A 24342-nucleotide genomic window follows, 5' to 3' on the forward strand; every position below is an offset into this window, starting at 1 on the left:
GAAACCATTTGTATGTTTTCTAAGAGATTATTAATAAACATTGAACTCTTAAAGTATCTTTTGGAGTTAAGGTCCCTTGTATTGAAAGTTAGGGTTGATTAATGGTAACATTTCTTTTGCATTTTGGCCTAACAACACAAAAAAAAAAACAGGAAACTTACAAGAAAAGATGTGAGATGAACAGATATGTTCAAGGGTCAGGTGCAAGAGGAAGAGCTACACTCCACACCTACTGGCCCTTTCGTCCACACCGGTGCGGCCGCGCGCGCGAAGGAAATATGCAAACACGGGTGACATTTGCAGTTTATTTTCACTGAAATTACAATGGCTTTAACTGTTCTCTGCCATTTTCCAACAACTGTACACGCAGGGAAAAGCTGCAGACTTCTGTTTTAACAGTTCAAAAACTTTTCTTGTACGTGTCAAATTCTAGTTGGGGGGGGGGGGGGGGGGTGTGCCTTTTCACGCCAGTTGCTATAAAAACCTATAGGCACTAGGGAACTTCTGAGGAGGAGGGCATCAGGGACGTGAGTGGAAAAACGGTGACGGGGGCCGGCGAATTGTGTCACGATGGAGGCTCAAGTTAATTACAAAGGATTAACAATTGCAATCTTAAAAATAAATGCATTCCCCAAAAACACTGACAGGCAAATTAATATTCATACATCTAAAATTCGGGCAATCGTGAATTGGCCAGCCCTCAAACAACCTACCCCCCACCTCCTCAAACCCACCCCCTAAACTAGCAGTCAGGGTAAATGCAGGGGAGAGCCAAGAGGCTGCCAGTTGAAAAATTAAAACATCCAGAGAAGGGGGGGAGGGGGGGGGAAAAAAAGAAAATTAACAGGCACATTGGAAGTAAGTAAATGTTGTAAAACATCACTGTAAAAACAGTGGAAAATACTTCGGTTTCTCACAGAAAACGTTTGCTTTTTCTTTCTAATACATTGGGTTCCATGCCCTTGCAGTGAGATGGGGAGGAAGGCGTGACTGTACACCCCCTACCCAGTGCGCGCGCACGAACACGCACGTCCATCTCCCATCAGATGTCCCCTCAATCCTCTCATTAGATGTGTGCCTGTTGTCTCTATCATACAATAGTGTGTGTGGCTGTGTGTTCGTGTGAGAGGATAGAACCATGTCTCGCTTTCAGATCAGATGATCTCAAAAGTCTTCTTCAACTCCATGATGAGCTGCCAGTCAGACTTTTGCATCTCATCCCGAAACCAGTTCTTCAAGGCATCAATGGACTGCCGAGTGATCTGCGCAATAGGAAGCAAAGAAAAAGAAAACACACCCCTGTGGGACACGCAAGACATGTCAACAGGACTACAGTTCACTCTACCTCTAAGACTGGGCTCAAACTTGGGGGAGGGGGGCCACCAAACTGCACAACAGACACACACAGCCACTGCAAGTAGCCCTTGCCAGGTTACCTTGCTGACAATGATGTCTGTCGCCTCAAAGTGTCGGCCGTACATCTTCGGGGACTCTCCGGGGATGGGCTCAATCTTCACACACACCTCCTGCCCTTTCTTGGCATTTTCAACACTCTTGTGGTTGATCTCAATGCTGGTCACAATGCCAATGTCCACAAACTGCCAAGCACAAAGTAAGTGATCCACCATGTCTCCAGGCCAGTGTACGCACCACAACTAAATTAATCTAAGCAGTATAAATGTGGCAACCAGCAAGAGGCATGATCACTAAGCTATTTTACATCACTGACACCACTTAAAGAACTGGCACTAATAGGTTTACATAGGTGTGTAAGTCTAGTGTCTGGGTGCATTAGCTCTACATGGTGAGTCTTGTTCCATCTTATAACCGTTACATATACACGATATGAACATAATATGCCTGACATGATCAATAAATTGACACAGCAGGTTAGTATAAGGGCGGTGGTGGGCAAGGTCTCACCCCTTTGCTCGGCACACACATGGGAGTTCCCTGATGGAGAATGCCCGCCTCCACAGTCACGCCCATGACGATGGGGTCACGGGAGTTGAAGATGAACTGCGGTAGGATCCGCAGCTTGCAGGGGAACACAGCAACATGCCTGACAGGGTGAAGGGGAAAGAGGAGTGTGTATGAAACCGAAGGAGAGACCTGCACTGCCCTCCTCAATCCAAAGGTGCAAACAATGCTCCCGCTCTCAAATGTACCAGCAATATGCACGTACACACACGCACACAAAATACGCTGTATGGGCTCATTCCGAAATGGAGGTAAACTTTTGTTACTTAAGGCAGCTGGTAGCATAGTGGTTAGAACTGCTGCCTTTGGACTCGAAGGTTACAGGTTTGAATCCCACCTCCAGCTGTTGTACCTTTGAGCAAAGTACTTCCCTTAAATTGCTCCAGTAAAATTACCCAGCTGTAAAAACGGGTAAACGATTGTAGATAGTCACTTTGGAGAAAAGAGCCAGATAAAACAAACATCTATATAATTTGAACTGAAAACATTCTGGCAGATGCTCGATTTGTTCTCTACGGAATTTCTGACACTGGATGCGGCTTTTGCCCCCCCCCCCAGCTTCTCCACACACTTGAACTCATCCTGCTTCTGCTTCTTGTAATCCTCCCGGTATTTGGTGAAGGCATCAAACAAGTGGTAGATGATCTCTGCGCTGAATATTCGCACACCGAGGCTGTCGGCCAGCTCTTGCGAGTCCCTCTCAATTTTCACGTCGAAGGCCAGGATGACAGCGAACCTACAGGTGGACACGCAGAGTGCTGATGACCATAACACCGCAACTATACTGCACTTCGTGGAAACAACATAAAAGCAACTTTTATTATTACTGCTGTTCTATTAATACTAAAAAATGTTTTTTTTGAGGTTGCTGCGCAGTAACTGAGGTTGATCCTTCAGCAACCCCCAATAACAAGACTGTTGACAAGGCAGTAAGGAAAGCGTGAACGCACTGTGGGTCATGCTCCAGCATCGTCGAAGCCTTCATGACGTCCTTCTTATGGACAGGGCCAATGTTGATCCCGGCATACTGTAACGAAAAACAATTCCATGTAAGCTGCACACTGGTCAATCTACCTCGATTCGACCACGTGGCATCCTGGGTATGGAGGAGCTGCCAGTGAAATAAGCACCCAGCAACTGTGGAGGACCAAGTGAAGTCCATAGTAAACAATTTATTTTCCAGTCAGAGGGAACGATGTTACCGTCACTACTAATGCTGAACAGCCAGTTGCAAGCCTGCTTGGAGACCGTCTGAGGTTTAGAGGGACTTACTGGCACTTTGGAGCTACGCAGGAACTCCAGCAAGGCCTCCAGGGACCCCAGCGTAGAGGCCTGTACGTACACACCCTTTTCCTCCAGCTTGATGGAGCTCAGCGTCTGCTTCAGCTCCCGCACAAGCTCATCCTGCGCCACACAGAGAGCAGCATGAGAAAGGGCTCCACTAAAGCATGTTGTGACACGTCACCCCAAAGATACATGGCGAAGTGTAGAAAGACACGCTAGGACATGCACAGAATAAAAGGAAAAAGTAGAACTGCAGGGAGGCACTGCAGGGTTTTCCCCTTGCGAAAAACAGAAATCTCGAGACATATGGAGAGCCGGGCAAAGAAAGGAGATGGTGAGCCCACCCGCAGCACTGGAATCTCATCCTCCTTGTAAGCCACCAGCAGGGGCAGCCCAGCCAGAGCTTTTTCCAGGTCCTTCCCCAGGATCTTCACTCCTTGGGCAGTGGACACCTCCTTGTGCTTCTCATACGGGTTCTGTTAATGCAGAGGTGCACGCTTTGCTCACACTGGTCTTCATCCACCCGTCACTCCTCACCAAACAATCCCCACTCTGCTACCTTAACACGCAGCTCCTTGAGAGGTGGGGGCAGCAGAAGCCCCCTGATCTGTGTGACGATGGGTCCCTCCACACCAGGGACGATGATTGTCTCTCCTTCACGTAGGCAGCCATTGATCAAGATCACATCTATTGTGGTACCCATGCCTGGAAGAGCCTTCACCTGTTGGGGAACGGAGGAACGACTGTTCGTGATGTAAACACAAGCCTGTGGTAGAGTTATTCAGCACCTGTCAAAAAAATTTAACTTCTTTCTTTAAACAATGATGGGCAAATAAAGTAATTTTGGAAATGAAATTAATATTTCAAACAGTAAATTTTCAGTACTCACTTCCATGACCTGGGCCCGGAGCTCGTCGCAGTGGGCCAGCCGCCTTGTCAGCATACTCTGGGTCAGCTCCACCAGCAGGGAGATCAGGTTGCCCATGCCATCGCCCGAGTGTGCTGAGGTGGGCACCAGAGAGACAAAGGTCCGTGGGTCCTTGTTCTCATAGAAGAGTGCTGCATTCAATCCCTGAAAGGTAAGCAGGAGCAGGGGGTTGCTGTCGTACAAAGAACGCATATGACACAAGAGCCATAACATGCAGGTGGAAGTTTCCAGGAACCCTCATCTCAAGGTAGAGATTCGGTTTTGGACCGGGGGAGGGGGTCCACTCACCTGCTGGGCAAACTCCAAAATAACCGCTTTGGCTCGCTCATCAAACTCGTCTTTGGTGTTCTTCTTCTGCTTCTTCAGGGTGGCCACCACATCCATGTCTGGGCTCTTCTTCCAGTCATACAGGCGGTCAATCTGAAAAGAGTCAGGAAGTGGAAAAGTTAGCCAACAGCTAAAAAAAAAAAAAAAACAGCTCCGTAATTTGTTGTTCGGTTAGCAGGATTTATATTTCTTTCAGAAACTGAGAACAAAAAAAAACAAAACAAACCTCAACAATGGCATATGGGCAATTTTTATGTGTTAAAAATACCAAATTTTAGCTCTGAACCATCAGTAACATCACAGGTACACAGGATCAGACCTGTGCACTGAAAAGATGAAACAGCAGCTGTATAAATTCATTTTGTGAATATTAAAGCACCTATATTTTAGAGGAAATGGGGCAGCGATGTGCATGGTTTCCCCACCTTGTTGAGTGCCACAATGAAGGGACACTTCTTTTCTTTCAGCAGGTTGATGGACTCCAGTGTCTGGGGCTCCAGGCCGTGCATGATGTCCACCACCAGGATAGCAATGTCACACAGCGAGCTGCCTCTGTTCCTTAGGTTACTGCGGTGGAGGGATGGGGATGAGTAGAGGTACAGTCAGAGTGGTCCAGCGTGTTCTTCTCCTCTACATACATGTCTTTAGAGGAACACACATACACCATACCTGAAGGACTCATGTCCTGGAGTGTCAATGATCAGCATCCCTGGGATCTTGATATTCTCCCTGTCAAACTGAACACACAGCGTTCACCTCATGTTTCGGCAAACACAGAACTCAAGCATGCGTGCGCGTGTGTCTGCATGATGCACGCCACTCACATTTTTCACCATCTTGGTCTGCTCAATGATAGTCTCGAGGGGAACGTTTGTTGCACCAATCTGCTGCGTGATTCCTCCTGCTTCGCCATCCTGCACGTGTGTGTGTCGTAGCTGTTGGAGAGGGGAAGCAAGACGGTAGGATTATACCCAACACACAGAAAGAGGGGGAAACAGGAACATGACACAAAATCTGCAGGGGAGGGGGGGGGGGGGGAAAGACGATTCCAGCCTCGTCGTATTCGGTGTTCACCTTATCCAGGATTTTAGTCTTTCCTGTGTCGACATGGCCCAGAACACACACTACTGGTGACCGCGGTTTGTCCACATTGATGTTCTTCAGGTTTTCTTCTCGTCGTTTCTTAAAATAATTAATAAAATCAATAAGTAAAAGCCTGCCCTTCACAAGGATTTAGCGTGAACATGGTTAATAACCCCCAAACGACTCAGTCACCTGCAACATTCAACTATGAGAACATTATGTGACAAAGAGAAAAGTCTGTCTTTGTGCCTGGGATCCATCTGATGAGTGCACACACAAGGCAAAGCACTTTCTACTTTATTCTAACTTCCATAATATGCTCTATATACAGTTTACAAACCTTCCGTTTGTTATTCTCACCTGTATTTCTCACACACGCATTTCCAGTAGTGCGACAAGTGGATTTACCCAAGATTCAGTGGTCTTGTAAAATTCTGATTAATGTTATGCTGGCAGATGACGAATTACGGAAATTTAAATGATTGTGACACACTGACCTTGACTTGACTAACAAAGGTATAAGTCTATTTAACTGCTCTTCTGGCTCATTTCTGGTTGATGATTGAGGAAAGGATTCAAACATCCTTTGAGAACGACTTATTTCTTCGTGTACGTGTTAACAATTACTCCAGCTATTTGTTTTTGTCATTTTCCACTATAAATAAAATCGGATGCGGGTTGTTGCTCGTCAATTCCGTAACACACCCCCACAGCCAAAATTCTATATTAGAGTCAACTTGTCAGCTACCCTCTCCTTCAGGATGAATTGACAAATATGGATGTGGATGCTTCTGCCACCCTGCAGGACAAGCTGTGGGTGGCAACTCTGTACCTCAATGCGCCGCTTGGCCCTGTCATACAGCCTCTCTTCCTTGGTCCTGCCATCGTCATCCTCGCTCTCACTGCTGGACTCTGAGCTTGGCTCCCTCCCAACCTTCTTCTTGCCAGGCAGTTGTATCTCCTTCTTCTCCTCTTCCTGTTCTTCCTCCTGGCTCTCATCATCATCTTCCTCATCTTCATCATCCTCATCCTCATCATCCTCCTCATCATCATCTTCGTCTTCCTCCTCCTCACTGCCTTCATCCTCTTCTTCTGGCTGCGTATGTTTCTGCTGAGGTGTCTCCTTGACCTCAATGTGGACCTTCTTCATCTCTGTGGAGGAATAGCAAATTCAGCAAATGCTGGCAAACCCTAAAGATGTACTTTTTTTTTTTTTTTTTTTTAAAAAACTTGTTTTCTTTATCTGACCTTACAGGTGAGCATTTCTCTCTACAGGTAAGTTCAGCTTTAAGATGCTTCAACAGTTCTCCCTAAATATGATTTTCTTTTTATGTCAAGTCTGAAATAAGAGTATTGTGTTTAGCTTCTTTTCTTTTTTTTTTTTTTTTAAAAAAAACTTACAATTTTTTCTGGAACATCCATGCTGTCTGAAATAGTTCCATGCAATGAGGAAGTGAGGCAACTTTAGTCTCTTTTGCTTTGATGGAGGATCTAAGAGTTTGCCTGTAATCCTGCATGAGTGAATGAAGGAACCCAAACCTACCCTTTTCCTCGTCACTGGCCATAGCCTCCCAGTCGTCCAGATCATCGGCCATCTCCATCTTCTCCTCTGTCACTGAGAGAAAGAGAGGAAAGACAAGAGTTACAAAGAGAAGAGTTGACCGCAAAACAATAACCTATAAATCTTAAAAAGACAAATATATTATTGTAGCAGCTGACAGCAACAGTCCAAGACATTCCTACAAAGCCTCATTTTACACATTCTGCAAACTACTGTATACATGAAAACACCCACTGCTCACAAAACAAGGTTAATTTGTTCAGTGAATCCACCACACTGGGAAAATGCCTGTTATGAGGCAATCAAAACTTGTAATGAGGGGATTACTTTCCAGATGAAATTGTCACTAATTTAAATTAAATTCCAAAATAGGTGCATTTATGAATGACAATAACATTGTGTTCTTTAGAACAAAATGATCATTTCTAGATGTCTTTTAATCAATCAATCAATCAATTGCTGGATATCCTCCGTATTTTCATAAGCCATTGTAGGAGTTTTTGTTGTATGGGATCCCATTATATGAAGCCTAAGTGCATTTGCAATTTTTGCATTGTATTAAGGGGTCAACAGTTGGTTCTCACACAACCATCCTCTCTTAATCCTGCCCACAGTGACTGGGAAGGGAACACCCACCTGGCTCCTCTTTTGGAGTCTCCACCTCAACCTCGCTTATGATTGGCTCAAGTGTCTCAGATGTAGGCGAGGTCACCTCTGAGGTTTCTAGGCAAGGAATGCAAGTATTCACAACATTGCAGCTTTTGATTTTTCAGACTGCAACAGGCTAATGATCCATAATTGGTCATGACTTTATATCAGGTTTCACAGCTAAGGGTCAAGAGGTCACAGACATAGTCCAAGAGGTCACAGAGATCTCACCTTCTGGACTGTGTGCTGTTGGCTTCTTTCTCCTCTTGTCTGAGTAGACTGGCTTCTTTTTTGGCAAGGAATCTTTGGATGGCACTTCAACACCTGCAACACATCAGCACAGAGCTTTGAGAAACGTTCCCCGTTGCGCTGTCACTACATCGTCCCTGACCACGGCAGGCAGTTCTACTCTTCATGAACACAACTCAAACTGGTAATCTAAGGTTTCGTATGCTGTCCCTTCACACAGCCCGTACTTACTCACCAACCCCTCCAAATCCAACCCACCTTGAGCTTGCAGCAGTTTCAGTGTGGCTTCAGCCCTTGCTCTGGCCTCTCTTTGGGCCTTGGTCAGGAGCTTGCCTTCCTTCTTCAACCGCTCCTTTCGCTCCTTCTCCTTCTGCTTCTTCTTTTCCTTTCGCTCCTGTTCCAAGCGCTCCTACAGAAGCACAGTATTTTAGCACCAGGGTATTCTTACAGTTGCTTTCATTGCTGATTCAAAGAGCTCCCACTGGCTGGCCTGTTCCATATTTAGTGGTCTCAGTTCTGAATGGCTCACCTTCTCTAGTCTTTGAGCCTCCAGCTCCTCTAGCCGCCGCTGCCGCTCCGCTTCCTCCTGTCTGGCTCTCTCCTCCTCCTCCTTCATGCGAGCCAGGGCCTCCTGCATGGCCCTCACTGTGGCCTTGCTTGGCCCCTTCTTTTTCTTCTCCTCTTCCTTTTCCACTTTCTTCTTTTTCTTGTCCTTTTTTTTCTTGTCCCCTTCAGCATCCTCTGTGGCAAGGTAAAAACAATGTGGCATGTTAACATGTCATCAACATCCATTTCACCAATATTGAAGTTAAGTTTAAACAAAACCTAATTTACACAGAATGAAAGCACAGAAACAAACGCACCCTCATCACCATCTTGCTCATCAACAGTGGCAGCCTCTAGACTTTTGGATTCTGCTGGGGGAGTGGGTGCAGACTCCTTCTTCTTAGAAGGTTCTTTCTTGGGCACCGTCTCCAAGGTTGACTTTTTGTCCTTTTCGTCTGTTTTTTCTTTTAGCTTCCGAAGTTTGGCTTTCTCCTCTTCCTTCTTCTTGCGTTCCCGATCTTTTTTCTCTGCTTTTTTCTGGGCAGCTGTCTTTATCTTGAAGGTTCCCTCATCCTCGTCACCCCCATCTTCTTCCCCAGCACTTTCAGACTTTCCCCTTCCCTTCTGGTTCTTCCCAGGTTTGGCCTTCTGTTGGGACTGAGATGAGTCATCATCTGAATCATTACCACCAACACCCCCATCTTTCCTTGCACTATCTGTGCCATCCTCCTCAGAATCTGACAGCTCCTTCCTGGCCCCCTTCTTGGTCCCCTTGCCTTTCTTCTTGGACCTGGGGTCATCATCCTCAGAGTCGGAAGGAGCAATTTGAGGGGCCACTGTCACCTTGCTCTTCTGGCTGCTGCCATTCCCTGGGTCATCCTTATTTGTATCTTCCTCACCATCTTCATCATCCAAGCTAGCCTTCTTCCCTTTGCGCATCTTCTTTTTCTCAGCCTTAGTAGGGCCCTGCTCAGCTTCTGCTTCATCTGCAGCCTCAGCTTGCTGTTCAAATGAAGGAAGACAACGGAGAAGGTCACAATAGAACAACCAAGAAAATACCAGAAAGTATCTTGCACTGGGAAACATGGAATATCAGATCAGTGAAAATCTGTCCTCAGAAGCCATGCCAAATCCCAGAATAAAACACATATGGATGAACCAGCCATGTGACTACATCTTAAAATAATGTCAATTTCATATTATAACTGTATTTATCTGGGCGATGAAATCCACAATAGCAGTGCTCCTAGGTCCATGTAGCAGCAGGAAAGCCCCGTGGTCATACCTTGCCTGAAGCTGGCTCTTTGCTAGTCTTTGTGCCTTGGTTTTCTAAAGAAAGTTCCTCCAGTTCTTTCAGGATGTCATCCTCACTGTAAAAAGACAAAACAAAGAATCCAGAGTGAGGGATATTCCTTAGGTTGAGGGTTACTTGGGTGATTGGGAGTACCAAGAAAGGGAAAGGTGTGACTTACTCAAACTCCTCTTTCCTTGCACCTTTCTTCTTCTTCCCCTTCCCTTTAGCCTGCTCCTTGGCAGCACCTGCACCCTCAATTTCTGCAGCTAGGGCATCGATGTCAATGCCATCATCTTTGGCACTAGGAGACACAGTTGTACGAGATCAGTACATTTTAATTTCAGAAGATCATTAACTGTTGCTAATTTTAAAAGATGACACTATGACCTCCCTGTGAGTTTTGTCATGTCGGAAATATTAGTCGTGCCTTGTCAGGTATTAAGAGTTTGCAACTGTGTAAACACTGCTATTTGTCATTTTCATGGTATTTGTCAGTTCTACACACCCGGCAATCCAATCAGCGAAGACAACAGAAGGTGCGGATTGACCATAGATTGTTATAAAGAACCAGAATTTTGTGGCTTGTGCCACAAAATTATTTCATTATTAGCCACGTGAAACCAGGGACAATCCTATAATCCAACAATCTGATTGTTTTGGCACCGAATAATGTTCAAATTAAAAATGAGACCTAAAACAGACTCACAGTAACAGACTGCACTGAAAAATGAAAGGGGTCAAAATATCAACTTCAAGAGTGAGAGGTTCACACACACACATGCAATTTTAATGTCTACATTTTTTTTTTTTTTGGGAATTTTAAAAAACCAAAGTTATTCTATTTATTCTGTTACAATGCAGATCTGTGACAGTTCTAGTTATAAAATGCAGCAGTTGTCAGAGCAAAATGTCCTCTTTATTGACTGTCTCAGACCCTCTGATGCCTGGGGTTCAGGACCCTGACAGAAGAATACTTGGTAAAAAGGAATTGGAGATGATATGCATGTGACCCAAATGTGTTGTAGAGAACAGTTCCTCAACATACTCTTATCAGCTTGTGCACTTATGCTGCCCCAGCAGCCTCCAGGAACCAGACACTGGTGGGGTTTTATTTTGACAGAATTCAGCCATCTCTCTCAATTGTGAGGCTGAAGAACGTCAGAAAAGCTACCATACAACATGGCAATTGAGGACCACGACTGTTAGCCTCTATATAAACATACACACACTCATTCTGCAGATAGACTAGCAACCCTGATATTAAAAAAAAAAAAAACACATCTGGCATTACAGACAACACAGAACTAAAAGCAGTCAAGGTTTTCCCTTGTGAGACAAGAACTTCACTGATAGGAGCACAAGTTAAAGAACAAGCCAGAAATCAGCAACCACAGAGGAAGAATGAGTTATGGTGATTTACCTGCAGTGGCTCTGAAGGCAGGGAAGAACAACCTGCATCTACGCAACCTTTTTTAAAGACTAGGCCTTGCTGGGGAGGGGGTCCCCCATTGCACACTGGTCATGTCAGCAGCAGTGGCCAGAAGCCCAGGGGTGGTGCACAAACATGCCAACCTCAACACAATGATGGATGACTGGAAGATGAGGAGTCCAAGGCAACCCCCCGGTTGACCTCATTTGTTGCCTGTCTGTTGATAAGATCAGGCAAGGTTTCCATTCCCTCTATCTGTGTCACTAGGTTATGGGAAACTACCTACTAACTACACATTCTTCAACATTTTTCATCTATATTGTACTTCTGATGTAGGAAAAAGCCCTAAAAACCAAGGTCAGAAGTAACACAAATAAAGTAGCTTTTATTATTTCCAATAACACCTTCATCAAAACTGAATTTATACACTAAATATACATTTAGAGTTTATATGTGCTCGCTAGGTTCACATGATTTTCCTCTCACTGTGTGAAGATGTGTTTAAGGTGAAGTGGAGACTTTAAATTATCTATACTGTGTGTGTAAGAGAATGAGTGTGTGATTGCCCTGCGATGGGCCTGAATCCCATCCAGGGGAATAACTTTCTCATACCCTGTGTTTATTTTTAACATTTTAATTACCAATAAATACAAAACAAAGCTCTGCAATTCATGTTGGAGAAAAGCATCAACAGTGTATGATACATATAAGGTGAAGCGATTCTCCACACCACCACACATTCTCAGTGTGCGATTATGGCTCTACGCTACTTGCTGGCACTCATACGAGGGCTTACCGTGATGCGTACCCTGATTCTTACCATGGGAATGGTTCGGTTGGCTCAAAAGTAATTAACTTGCCCGCTGACTCCTCGAAGCACTAACTCCCTTTTATCTGTTAAGTATCGGGCCACTAAATTTAGTGCTCAAGATTTATATAATTGGACTTGTGTGAGAGGAGGATGGAGAAACACAGCTAGTACTTGCAAAGAATGTGAGAGAGAGTGTGCACGGCACAGGGAGGCCTACATGGATTTGCGGTATTGGAAGGAACTCAAAACCACAAAAGCCCAACGCGAACCCCACCTCAAACGCAAAACTAAAGTCCGAATCCAAAATTATGTGCCCGCGTCCACCACAAACCGATCCTTCTGAAGTCTGATTTTCGAACGCTGATTTATACTGCTTCGGCTGTTTGAAACAATTCAAATGTTGATGAACCTGGCAGCCTTACAGCAAGTCAACCACGGCATAATAATGGTACAAGGCGCAACTGCGCATCCATGCGGCCAGTTCACACTGTGGAGAAAGGCAGAATGACAGCATGCGGTGTATCGGTGAGAGCTGCTGCCTTGAACCCCAAGGACTCGGGTTCAAAACCCACCTCTTATTGCAGTACAACTGATCTAGGAAATTATCCTGAACTGATAAGGTAAAGAATTATTCAGCTGTATATATGGGTGAATCACTTGTAAGTAGCTTAACGCTTAACATGTCCATTAAAAGTCAGCAAAGTATCTGCTTTGGGAAGGTGTGTCAATTTGAGAGAATCAGCTGAATAAATGAATGAATGAATGAATGAAAGAGAAGCTTTGAAAACAACAAATAAATTAAGTGATGGTAAACATCTAGCAATAATCAAGGTAACACCTGACTGCCGTTTACACTCTGGTGACGTGTAAACATCCGACACACAGGGGGCACCTAAACTGGAGGGACAAAACTGCATTTTAAACCAGACAGACACAACACAACACACTTTGCAAGGTTATTACCAGCTCCATGGTAAAGTGGAAAATTAAACAAACACTTGTATAAGTAGTATAAACACTTTGTTATAGAACCGATATTTAATTTTTTAAAAAAAGAGGCAACAAAGAGAGAAAAAACAACTAGACACACACACTATAACTGTCATTCGACAAGCAAGGGGAGGGATCCTTCTGGATTAGCAGCTTCTCATGGATCAATGGGAGCAGTGAACACATACTCAGAAACACACAATCACACGCTGAGAGAGAGAGGGGAGCGCGAGCGCGCGCGCGCGCACACACATACACACACACAATTCAGGCGGCTCTCGCGCACACAATGAAAAAGTGATGATGTTGCTGAGCGATGAAGCGCCACTAAACAACCAGCCGATCGTCCCAATAACCATCTGAATCTCCCATCGCCGGCACGTTTCAAGCTTCTTCATCAACTAGGCTCCGTGAGCGCGTGTCGTGACGTGTGTGTGTGTGTTTAAAAGGCCACACACTGTGTGTCACTTCCAACAGGTTGCACACAGACGCCCGGGTCATGGCCCGGTTAACGGCTGTGCGGCTGTCCATGTGGCCGATTGCCAAGGAAGGAGACACTGTCAGTTATTACTGTAAAACCGAGACGCGAGGCGTGAGCACCGTCACGAGCAGCTGGTCCGCGTGCAGGCCTCGCGCGCGCACACGCCACGGCGGGCAGCTAGCTAGCCGCTAGGCTACAGCTACCTCAGCCCACAGTGGTTTTGCAACAGCAAGGGACAGCACAAGTAACCAGGAATCCATTGTTGTAACAGATCCCAGAGGAAGCCGTTTACCTGTCCTCGCCTTTTTTCTGCCTCTTCCCCATTCTCCCAGTGCGGTAAATTCAATGGTCAGTTCCGGCTCGCTGATCACCGCCGACGTTCCCTCCTCAGCAGCACATATGGTCGCGTCAAGCGTGAGCACAGGGTCCGGCGCGAAGAGATGATGTCACAGTACGTCAGAGAGCTGCTGCGCGAGCTGTCACGTTGTGGCGCGTTAATTGCTTTAGTTCTGGCAAAAAAAAAAAAACACATATAAGCCTAACAAGTACTCAAAGTGCAGATGCATGTAAAAGACGTCTACAATACACCATAAAGTATACATATTCTTCATTGTTTTAAAACTACATGTAAGGAACAAATTTGCCTCTCTGGTATAAGTTTTTTCCCCTAACAAAATAACATTCTTCGGAGTGGGGTGCATGAAAGTGAATGTAGATAATTATGACAAGTCTCATCGCGATGAATCTTGTAGTCGGAAACGTGGCGCCCAAAAAATAACGTAGTTTCAGTGGGTTCAAGAGGAGGGCTGTGGTTCCCTTCAGGTTTGCATTCAAATCAGTGCTTTAAAAACAATTATCCGCGGAAGTGGTCTTCCCGTTAGTAATACAGTAAAAGATAGCAATGTATTTGTTTATCACTTTACAAAATGTTTTGATATGGAGCTTTGTAATTGTGCAGCTTGGTCTAGTGGAGACGATGTGAACTTAGCGTTACATTAGAAGAATTCTATCACGAGCACAGTACCATGCATGCATGATTCAGGGATCATACCATGACCGTCCACCATAGTAAAACATTTAATTTTGGATGTGGTGACACTAGGAGACTGTTTACTAGTGATCCATATGTGTGTATGATGAGTCTTTTCTCCCCTCGGGGTTTGCTATAGGCTGGACTCTGTACATGCGCACTGGAGTGCATCACTGATGCCTCTGTACATGCGCACTGAAGTGCATCAGCAAGTTTTCTTATAAGTTATACACGTGTGGCATCCAATAAAGATTTCGAAGGTGTTGGAAACCAACCCGGACGGGTAGCGTTTGTTATTTTCTGAAGCCCTAACGGTCTCGGCGAACCCGAGAAGAACGCTTGGTTACAATAACAATGTTCATCACACGAGTAGCTGCATTATGATCCACAATTCCCGATCACCTCCTCCTTGTAATTTTTTTTTTTTTTTGAGATACATAAACATTTCCGTTACATTACAGGAGTAGCTGCGTAAAATTTTATCGGGGGAAGATCTTAAAGTTAGTCAGTGCATGAGTCTACTATAAGACCTCGTGGCGCAACGGTAGCGCGTCTGACTCCAGATCAGAAGGTTGCGTGTTCAAATCACGTCGAGGTCAATTTCCGTAAATATTCCCCTGGGTTCAGTCAAGTGTTTTCCGTAAACCGGAAGTCGCTGCTCTCAGCCACACCGTGACTGGAACGTCAGTTTAGAGGACTAAAGATTTTCACTCTTCTCTACATGTTATGTTGACGATGATGTGACAATAAAGCTTGATTGATTGATTGACAGCGGGTAGTATGTGGTTAGAGCTTTGTCTTTGAATCTTAACGTGGCAGGTTTAGTTCTTGCCCCTGGCTGCAGTACTTTGAGGAAGGTCCTTACCCTAAACTGCTCCACTAAATAAAATTACCCAGTTGTGTAAATGGGTAAATAATTAATTGTATCCTTACATTCTAAGTTGCTTTGGCAAAAAAGTGTCAGCTCAATGTGAAAAGAAAGATGTGGACAGAGATTCAGCAGTTCTGAGGGAGACGGGGAGGTTGTTCCACCACAACGGAACAAGAACCGAGAACCTTCATGCCTTACCTTTTGTGTGTGGGATCACGAAGCAAGCAGATGTGGAAGAGCATAGCAGTCTGGTTGGGTTGTAGCAAATGATCTCAAGTCTTGTAAATAGCTGGGAGCAGTTCTATTGATGCATTTGTAGGCTATAACCAGGATCTTAAATCACCAATGTTAAAAAAAATAATTCCAGCATTACTTTAGGAAGTCACTTAATTAGTAGTAATATTTATTTACCTGATGGCTTTAGCCAAGACAACTTGGTGTTAAATGAAATTTACAACCCATTAATACGGAAGAATGTTGTTACTGTTTCAAAGTAACCACTACGCCAGGAAAGGGATTCGAACACAGGACCTTCAGATTTTTAAGGTGACATTTCCCGCTACCTCTCTTAAGTGCAGTTGGTGATTTTAGGCAGAGGTAATGGCAAGTCAAACTACTGACATAGTAGCCAAGGTGCTGGAGCAGCAGGTGCTGCAGTCCGTTTGGCTGGTTGAAGAACAGCTGGACAAAGAGCTAGAGAAATTGTACAGGGTTGATGAGGATGAACTGGAGAAGCTGAAGGAGAGGAGGCTGGAGGCTTTCAAGAAATCTCAAAAACAAATGCAAGTATAATAATTATATATAATTATACAGATGGCGGCACGGTAGCACGCAGCGACCACTTCGAGTTGCACCATGGTCTCCAGAGAAACGACATTTTGTTCCACTGTATACAAGCTATATAGAGGAATGACAATAAAAACGACTTAAAGTTGAACTTGGGGTAGGAACTACATGCTGTAGTGTGCCATCAGTGGCACGTATATTATGATATTTATCATTTCTGGCTGTATACGTAGAATGGACACTTCCTTAATTGTTTCTCTCAATGTGATTTCAATATGTACTTCTCATTGGTTTTATTTACATTTATTCATTTAGCAGACGCTTTTCTCCAAAGGGATGTACATCTTAGAGGAAATATAATTTGTGCATCACATTAGGAGAAAGAGACATAGTTGCAGACATGTGATTCTTAAGTAGTTTTTTTCTTTCCACCATATGCACCTATGTTCATCACACGAGTAGCTGCATAAAACTTTATCAGAATATCGATGATTGCTGATTTTATGTTCTTTATTTTTTTATTTATGTTCATTACAAAGTTGTAGTGTTTATCCTGATATCATCTGATTTTATTTAGATAAGGATAAGAAGTGAACCTCCTCCGTGAACCGCCACCTTATCGTGGTGGAGGGGTTTGAGTGCCTGAATGAGTCCAGGAGCTATGTTGTCTGGGGCTACATGCCCCTGGTAGGGTCTCCCATGGCAGACAGGTCCTGGATGACAGACGAGACAAAGTGCGGTTCAAAAACCCCTTATGACGAAAAAATCAAGGCGTCCGTTTACCCCGCCCGGTATGGGGTCACCGGGGCCCCACCCTGGAGCCAGGCCTGGGGGGGGGGCTCGCATGCGAGCGCCTGGTGGCCAGGTCTATGCCCACGGGGCCTGGCCGGGCTCAGCCCGAAGCCACAACGTGGAGCCGCTCTTCGGTGGGCTCACCACCTGCCGGAGAAACAGTAAGGGGCCGGTGCGTTGTGATTTGGGCGGCGGTCGGGGCCGAGTGCCCGGCCGACCCAAACCTTGGGCGCCAACTCTGGATTTTGGGACTTGGAATGTCACCTCACTGGCGGGGAAGGAGCCTGAGCTGGTGCGGGAAGTTGAGAGATACCGTCTAGATATAGTCGGGCTCACTTCCACTCACAGCTTGGGTTCTGGAACCACTCTACTCGATCGAGGGTGGACTCTCCACTATTCTGGCGTTGCCCAAGGTGAGAGGCGGCGGGCTGGTGTGGGCTTATTAATAGCCCCCCAGTTCAGCCGCCATGTGTTGGAGTCTACCCCGGTGAATGAGAGGGTCATCTCCCTACGCCTTCGGGTCAGGGAACGGTCTCTCACTGTCGTTTGTGCTTATGCGCCTAGCGGCAGTGTAGAGTACCCGGCCTTTTTAGAGTCCCTGGGGGGCGTGCTGGAAAGCGCTCCCACTGGGGACTCTGTCGTTCTACTGGGGGACTTTAACGCCCACGTGGGCAGCGACAGTGATACCTGGAGGGGCGTGATTGGGAGGAACGGCCTCCCTGATCTGAACCCGAGCGGTGAGTTGTTATTGGATTTCTGTGCTAGTCGCGGTTTATCCATAACGAACACCATGTTCATGCATAAGGGTGTCCACCAGTGCACTTGGCACCAGGACACCCTAGGTCGGAGGTCGATGATCGACTTTGTAGTCGTTTCTTCTGACCTTCGGCCATATGTCTTGGACACTCGGGTGAAGAGAGGGGCTGAGCTGTCAACTGATCACCACCTGGTGGTGAGTTGGATTCGATGGCGGGGGAAAAAGCTGGACAGACCTGGCAGGCCCAAACATATAGTGAGGGTCTGTTGGGAACGTTTGGCGGAGGCCCCTGTCAGAGAGGTCTTCAACTCCCACCTCCGACAGAGTTTCAACCAGGTCCCGAGGGAGGTGGGGGACATTGAGTCTGAATGGACTATGTTCCGCTCCTCCATTGTCGGTGCGGCGGTTCGGAGCTGCGGCCATAAGGTCTCCGGTGCCTGTCGCGGCGGCAATCCCCGAACACGGTGGTGGACACCGGAAGTAAGGGATGCCGTCAAGCTGAAGAAGGAGTTCTATCGGGCCTGGCTGGCTCATGGGACTCCTGAAGCAGCTGACAGGTACCGACGGGCCAAACGGAGCGCGGCTCTGGCAGTCGCCGCGGCAAAAACTCGGGCTTGGGAGGAGTTCGGTGAGGCCATGGAGGAAGACTTTCGGTCGGCCTCAAAAAGATTCTGGCAAACCGTCCGGTGACTCAGAGGGGGGAAGCGGTGTTCCACGAACACTGTTTACAGTGGAAGTGGTGCGCTGCTGACCTCAGCTGAGGATGTTCTCGGGCGGTGGAAGGAGTACTTTGAGGATCTCCTCAATCCCTCCGACACGCCTTCCGTAGAGGAAGCTGAGGCTGGGGACTCGGAGGGGGACTCGTCCATTACCCTGGCTGAAGTTGCTGAGGTAGTCAAAAAACTCCTCGGTGGCAAGGCTCCGGGGGTGGATGAGATCCGCCCCGAGTTTCTCAAGTCTCTGGATGTTGTGGGGCTGTCTTGGCTGACACGCCTCTGCAGCATCGCGTGGAGTTCGGGAACGGTGCCTCTGGACTGGCAGACCGGGGTGGTGGTCCCTCTTTTTAAGAAGGGGGACCGGAGATTGTGTTCCAACTACAGGGGGATCACACTCCTTAGCCTCCCTGGGAAAGTCTATGCCAGGGTACTGGAAAGGAGAATCCGACCGATAGTTGAACCTCGGATTCAGGAGGAGCAATGCGGTTTTCGCCCTGGCCGTGGAACACTGGACCAGCTCTATACCCTCACTAGGGTGTTGGAGGGTTCGTGGGAGTTTGCCCAACCAGTCCATATGTGTTTTGTGGACCTGGAGAAGGCATTCGACCGTGTCCCTCGTGGCATCCTGTGGGGGGTGCTTCGGGATTATGGGGTTCGGGGCTCGTTGCTACGGGCTGTTCGTTCCCTGTATGACCGGAGCAGGAGCTTGGTTCGCATTGCCGGCAGTAAGTCAGACCTGTTCCCGGTGCATGTTGGACTCCGCCAGGGCTGCCCTTTGTCACCGATTCTGTTCATTATTTTTATGGACAGAATTTCTAGGCGCAGTCAGGGAACGGAGGGTGTCTGTTTTGGTGGCCGCGAGATCTCGTCTCTGCTTTTTGCGGACGATGTGGTCCTGTTGGCTTCATCAAGTCAAGACTTGCAGCGTGCACTGGGGAGGTTTGCAGCCGAGTGCGAAGCGGCGGGGATGAGAATCAGCACCTCCAAATCCGAGGCCATGGTTCTCAGTCGGAAAAAGGTGGATTGCCCCCTCCGGGTTAGGGGGGAGTTGCTCCCTCAAGTGGAGGAGTTTAAGTATCTCGGGGTCTTGTTCACGAGTGAGGGAAAAATGGAGCAGCAGGTTGACAGACGGATCGGTGCGGCGTCCGCAGTAATGCGGTCATTGTACCGGTCTGTTGTGGTGAAGAGGGAGCTGAGTCGTAAGGCGAAGCTCTCAATTTACCGGTCGATCTACGTTCCTACCCTCACCTATGGTCATGAACTCTGGATCATGACCGAAAGAATGAGATCACGGATACAAGCGGCAGAAATGAGTTTCCTCCGCAGAGTGGCTGGGCGCACCCTTAGGGATAGGGTGAGGAGCTCAGTCACCCGGGAGGAGCTCGGAGTAGAGCCGCTGCTCCTCCGCATCGAGAGGAGCCAGTTGAGGTGGCTCGGGCATCTGTTCCGGATGCCTCCTGGACGCCTCCCTGGGGAGGTGCTCCGGGCTTGTCCCACTGGGAGAAGGCCTCGGGGCAGACCCAGGACACGTTGGAGAGACTATGTCTCCCGGCTGGCCTGGGAACGCCTTGGGGTTCCCCCAGAGGAACTGGAGGAGGTGTGCGGGGAGAGGGAGGTCTGGAGTACTCTGCTCGGACTGCTGCCCCCGCGACCCGGCCCCGGATAAGCGGAGGAAGATGGATGGATGGATAAGAAGTACCACAATATAATCTGATGGTTGCTCTGGCACTCTGGAATGGCTGTCTGAGGGACATGGGGAATACAAGGAGACTCCCAGTGAGAGAGACTTACTTTTTTCTGAGGTTAAATGAGCAAAAATGTGGTTTGCTATTTATACAGGGACTCAGCATTCAGGTAAGTGCTCACCATGCCATAAATCATGCTTTTATGCTCTGGAAGACCATGATTCATTATTTTCTTCATAATTCTCTGTACACAAAGGTGTAAAATTTTAGTTAAGCACCTCTCTGTTCTTGCCAAGAAGCACCTGGAGACAAAGTTCATTAAGCTCACTGTGGAAAAGGCACCTTTTATAACAGACCAGCTGCGCATCGAGGTTATTCTGACTGGCATTGGTGAAGAATGGGAAGACCAAAGACTATGTTGTGAGCTTTACTGACCTGGGAAACACAAACAAGTTCAGAACTTAGATGTTGGAATGGAGACTAGGCTCCTGAGATGTAATTAACTTCAGGTAAATCAAAAGCTCTATAGCAAATGCCATGAATTACAGAAGTTGACCAGTTTGTTCAAACTTTAATTGCTTAAAGTTAAGGATAAATTGCTTAAAGTGAAGAATTCCAGAAAAAATGCAGTATACCATCTATTCAGTGTTTTTAATGTACATTTAATGCTATCATTTTATTCCCATTAGTGGCAGCCTGCTGGAACCTTCTCCTATTGGACAGAAATCAAGGTCAAAGTTCAACAAGAAGACTGAGAGGAAAAGGTTACAATTCCAATTCTGACACCAATGAAGTTTTGTAGAATATGTAAGACTGCTCGTTTCCTCTTAGGAATTCTTTAAACAGTTCAAAACAGAGTACATGTGACTGAGGCTAATTTGGACGTGACATTTAATTTACTTTACGAATGGACAGTGTTATATACAGTAAAATGAAGGCTTCAAATTTTTTTTTTTTTCACCTATTTGCATAGGCGCAAGTAAATGAACTCCTTTTTGTTGGACTCATGCAAGGCTGAAATGGTGACTTTTGAATGGTAACTTACTGCCTGTAGGCCTGAGCAACAAGTGCCAAGTGATTCATATTTCAGGAACCACCTCTTCTCTGTTTTTTTCTTTCTTTCTATGTTCCTATGTGTAATTACAATAATTATCTATCATTTTCAGAATTAGAGTGAAACTTGTACTTTATTCCTTCATTAAGCAAAATACAAAATCAGTAATTACAACTACAGTATTAAAACCAAATTCAGCAAAGAAATTTTCCAAATTTGAATCTCACGTCTGATCAAGATTTAACCCTGAACTGATACTGTTGGAAAAAAATACCCAGCGGTATAAATGGGTAAATGTGAGCTGCTGCGACGAAAAGCTCAGCTAAATCAAAAACGTTAACGTGTCAGTCAAGCGGTCCTATTTATGCGGCTCCAACGTTCCCTCCCGGAATTATTACAGTGCAACACAAGCGTCCAATGCGGAAGTGGCTCCTTCTGTACTAAAATGTATAGAAGCAAGAATTTTGTGTAACTCAGGGGAAAATTTCATTATATGTAAATGTCACACTATATGTATATCCCGAAAGACTTCCATGTGTTCCGGGGTCGGTAACACTTTTTTGAAAATTGGTGAAACGGCGGCTCGTGTTTGCAGAGCAGACAGAAACGTAGACTAAACCCAGACTATATTGTATTGAATAGATAGTTAAATTCTATTCGGGGTAACTTGCGCGGTATTGACCTGTAAGGAAGGAAAATAAAAAGGTATGAGTCACAACAACGTGCCTGGGATGGAGGCGTCGGCGGTGTCCGTCCTGAAGAGAGCGGTGGAGCTGGACAACAGCTCCCGCTTCCAGGAGGCCATCGTGTGCTACCAGGAGGGCATCCAGTTGCTGCTCGATGTTATGAAAGGTGTGTATGATGGATGGATGGAGGTAAAGTACTTCATTAATATACAGTTGCATACTCCGCAAACACAGCAAAGACTCGTGACTGGAGTTGTGGTCTGGGGGAAGGGTGTCAGGAGGAAGAGACATTGATTGATTGTATTTCCTGGGGTCAGCTGGTAGGAAAGATCCCCCACAGTAGCGCTAATCCTAATGCTGTGATGGAATGAGCTGGTGGCTGAAAGCACTCCGGCACAGTTTTCTCTGAAGGGGATGGGCAGAATCGGTCGCGATGGCCTCCAGTTTTGCCACCGCCTCCTGGGAGATCCGTGGTCAGTCCTGTGATGGAGCCCACTTTCCTATGAGTCTGTTCAGGTGCTTGGGCTCCCCTGATGACCGAGCGATGCTCCCTGTTCCAGTCTGACACACTGTTACACATGAGGCCTCGGTTTAGGTGGTGCACGGCTCTTTGTGAGGACAGGATGCGCTGGTGGTAAGCGAGCCTGTCAATAGTGATGACTGCCCGCAGTGCTCAAGGATGAGTCGAAGAAGGCACACTATCGGGAGAAGATCAAGGGCTACATGGAGCGCGCAGAACAGATTAAATCGCACCTGGTCCGAGAGAAAGGAGGTAATCGCGTCATATATGCAAACGTTCAAAATTGCTTATAGAATGCTTTCCATAACGTATATGTTATTGTCAATGTAAAAATGTTTCTAAATGGAGATTCTTTGTTTTTCTTTTTTTTCCTTGCACAAGAGGGAAAATATCACGAACAGATTAAAATTGCAGAGAATGCTACAGGATTCAGCTATGAAACACTTTTCAAGCCTTACATCAGTGAAGTGCTGACAGAAGTGTGGGTGGAGGACCCCTACATCAGGCACACCCATCAGGTAACAGCCCTTCTGGCAGGAAGATATGTTTAAGAAATGATTGTTGTGTAGACTTGTATTATATACTACATGACATCATTACATCAGTGACATGTAAAGTACTATGACTATAGGACCATTTTATGCAGTATTACATGTCATTTCGGTATGTGCCTGTCTTTCATTCCCAGCTGTATAATTTCCTACGCTTTTGTGAAATGCTTCTCAAGGCTCCCTGTAAAGTAAAGACTATCCATCTGCTGACCTCTTCAGATGATGTAAGTGTTCTTTAACCTATACTACTGTATCCACAATGATATAGTATATAGGAGGAATCCTGCTCTTTCACAGCTCCTCGTAACTGTATTCCCATATCTTCCTGCCATTATTCTATTTTGAGCAATTATTCTTTCAAAGTGTACTGTTATTTGACAGTGAGTTATTTTTCCAGTTTTCAAATAATTTGTACAAGTCATATCTTCCTTATGTCCTCATGTTTCACCAATTGTTTGTAGGAAGGGAACTTGTCTCAGCAGACCAGTGCACTAACTGAAATAAAGCAGTCCCTGCAGACCCATGGGGTGACATTAGACATTCAGTTCTCCTCCACCATTCATGACAGAGAAATCAGGTTTGTACCTAGATTTCTTTGCCTGTTATTTTGTCACTTTAAACTTGTGTATACAACTTGAATACATCTGTGTTTTGATGACTTCAATTTACTTTCACCATAAATGTGCACTGTTTTTTTTTTTTTTTTTTTTTTTAAACTTTGTGATCATTTCTCTAGGTTCGATAATGGCTGGATTGTCAAGATTGGAAGAGGTCTGGACTATTATAAAAAACCAAAGGCAAGACTTCAGAAATAATTTACCTTTTTAGAGGAACTTTAGGTTAATCCCAAATTTTAATCCTTAAATTTTACTAAGTGATCATTTCCTGTAAGTGAGAATTTTGTTTTGTTTGATCCACAGAGCCGTTTTGCTGTTGGATATTGTGACTATGATCTAAGACAGTGTCAAGAGACAACAGTGGACGTTTTCCACACAAAACACACAAAGACATCTTAGCTCCCCGCAAGCTAAACCTGCTGCCTTCAGTTACGTGCTGGACTCCTCAGACACAAGATGGAAAGAACACTGGGAGGAAACGGTCCTGCTACCAAAGTTCTTAAATACACTTATCTGGATACCTTTGCTGGATAAGCTATTAATTGATTTTCTGCCTTGCACACTAAAAACCAAGTGCTTTTACACCCACACGCTTTGTTTGAAACCGCTTGTCCCAAGCGGGATTGCGGGGAGCCGGAGTTCAACCCAGCAAAACAGGGCGCAAGG

The 24342-nt window shown here is 45.9% G+C and overlaps 3 protein-coding genes and 1 non-coding gene across 5 annotated transcripts; 3 read left to right on the plus strand and 1 right to left on the minus strand.

Moving 5' to 3' along the window:
* Positions 1-293: 293 nt before the first annotated feature.
* On the minus strand, positions 294-14037 carry eif5b (eukaryotic translation initiation factor 5B). Its single transcript, XM_018750162.2, has 24 exons — positions 13904-14037; positions 10079-10201; positions 9892-9976; positions 8924-9608; positions 8590-8801; positions 8319-8469; positions 8043-8135; positions 7800-7886; positions 7146-7217; positions 6435-6754; positions 5594-5701; positions 5344-5454; positions 5189-5256; positions 4945-5086; positions 4481-4612; positions 4154-4336; positions 3824-3985; positions 3609-3740; positions 3253-3384; positions 2931-3007; positions 2552-2716; positions 1924-2062; positions 1437-1598; positions 294-1262 (listed from the first exon to the last, which is right to left on the minus strand). Exons 1-24 carry the CDS (start codon positions 13933-13935, stop codon positions 1155-1157), a joined length of 3681 nt encoding a protein of 1226 aa, XP_018605678.1. The 5' UTR covers positions 13936-14037; the 3' UTR covers positions 294-1154.
* Positions 14038-15168: 1131 nt separating this feature from the next.
* trnaw-cca (transfer RNA tryptophan (anticodon CCA)) lies at positions 15169-15240 on the plus strand. The gene has a single exon. It is a non-coding gene; the product is annotated as a tRNA-Trp (tRNA).
* Positions 15241-16112: 872 nt separating this feature from the next.
* On the plus strand, positions 16113-21031 carry txndc9 (thioredoxin domain containing 9). Its single transcript, XM_018749914.1, is given in 6 exon segments — positions 16113-16297; positions 20296-20369; positions 20372-20417; positions 20505-20630; positions 20632-20757; positions 20938-21031. Coding segments are annotated over 6 exon segments (651 nt in total).
* Positions 21032-21707: 676 nt separating this feature from the next.
* mitd1 (MIT, microtubule interacting and transport, domain containing 1) lies at positions 21708-24335 on the plus strand. 2 transcript variants are annotated; one of them, XM_018749971.2, is made up of 7 exons: positions 21708-22154; positions 22659-22760; positions 22890-23026; positions 23197-23283; positions 23521-23636; positions 23796-23856; positions 23980-24335. In XM_018749971.2, exons 1-7 carry the CDS (start codon positions 22010-22012, stop codon positions 24073-24075), a joined length of 744 nt encoding a protein of 247 aa, XP_018605487.1. In that variant the 5' UTR covers positions 21708-22009; the 3' UTR covers positions 24076-24335. The 2 variants fall into 2 exon arrangements, with proteins under 2 accessions (XP_018605487.1, XP_018605488.1); XM_018749972.2 differs by lacking the exon at positions 23197-23283.
* Positions 24336-24342: the final 7 nt, after the last annotated feature.

Source organism: Scleropages formosus, chromosome 1 (genome assembly GCF_900964775.1).
Source record: "Scleropages formosus chromosome 1, fSclFor1.1, whole genome shotgun sequence".
NCBI lineage: Eukaryota > Metazoa > Chordata > Actinopteri > Osteoglossiformes > Osteoglossidae > Scleropages > Scleropages formosus.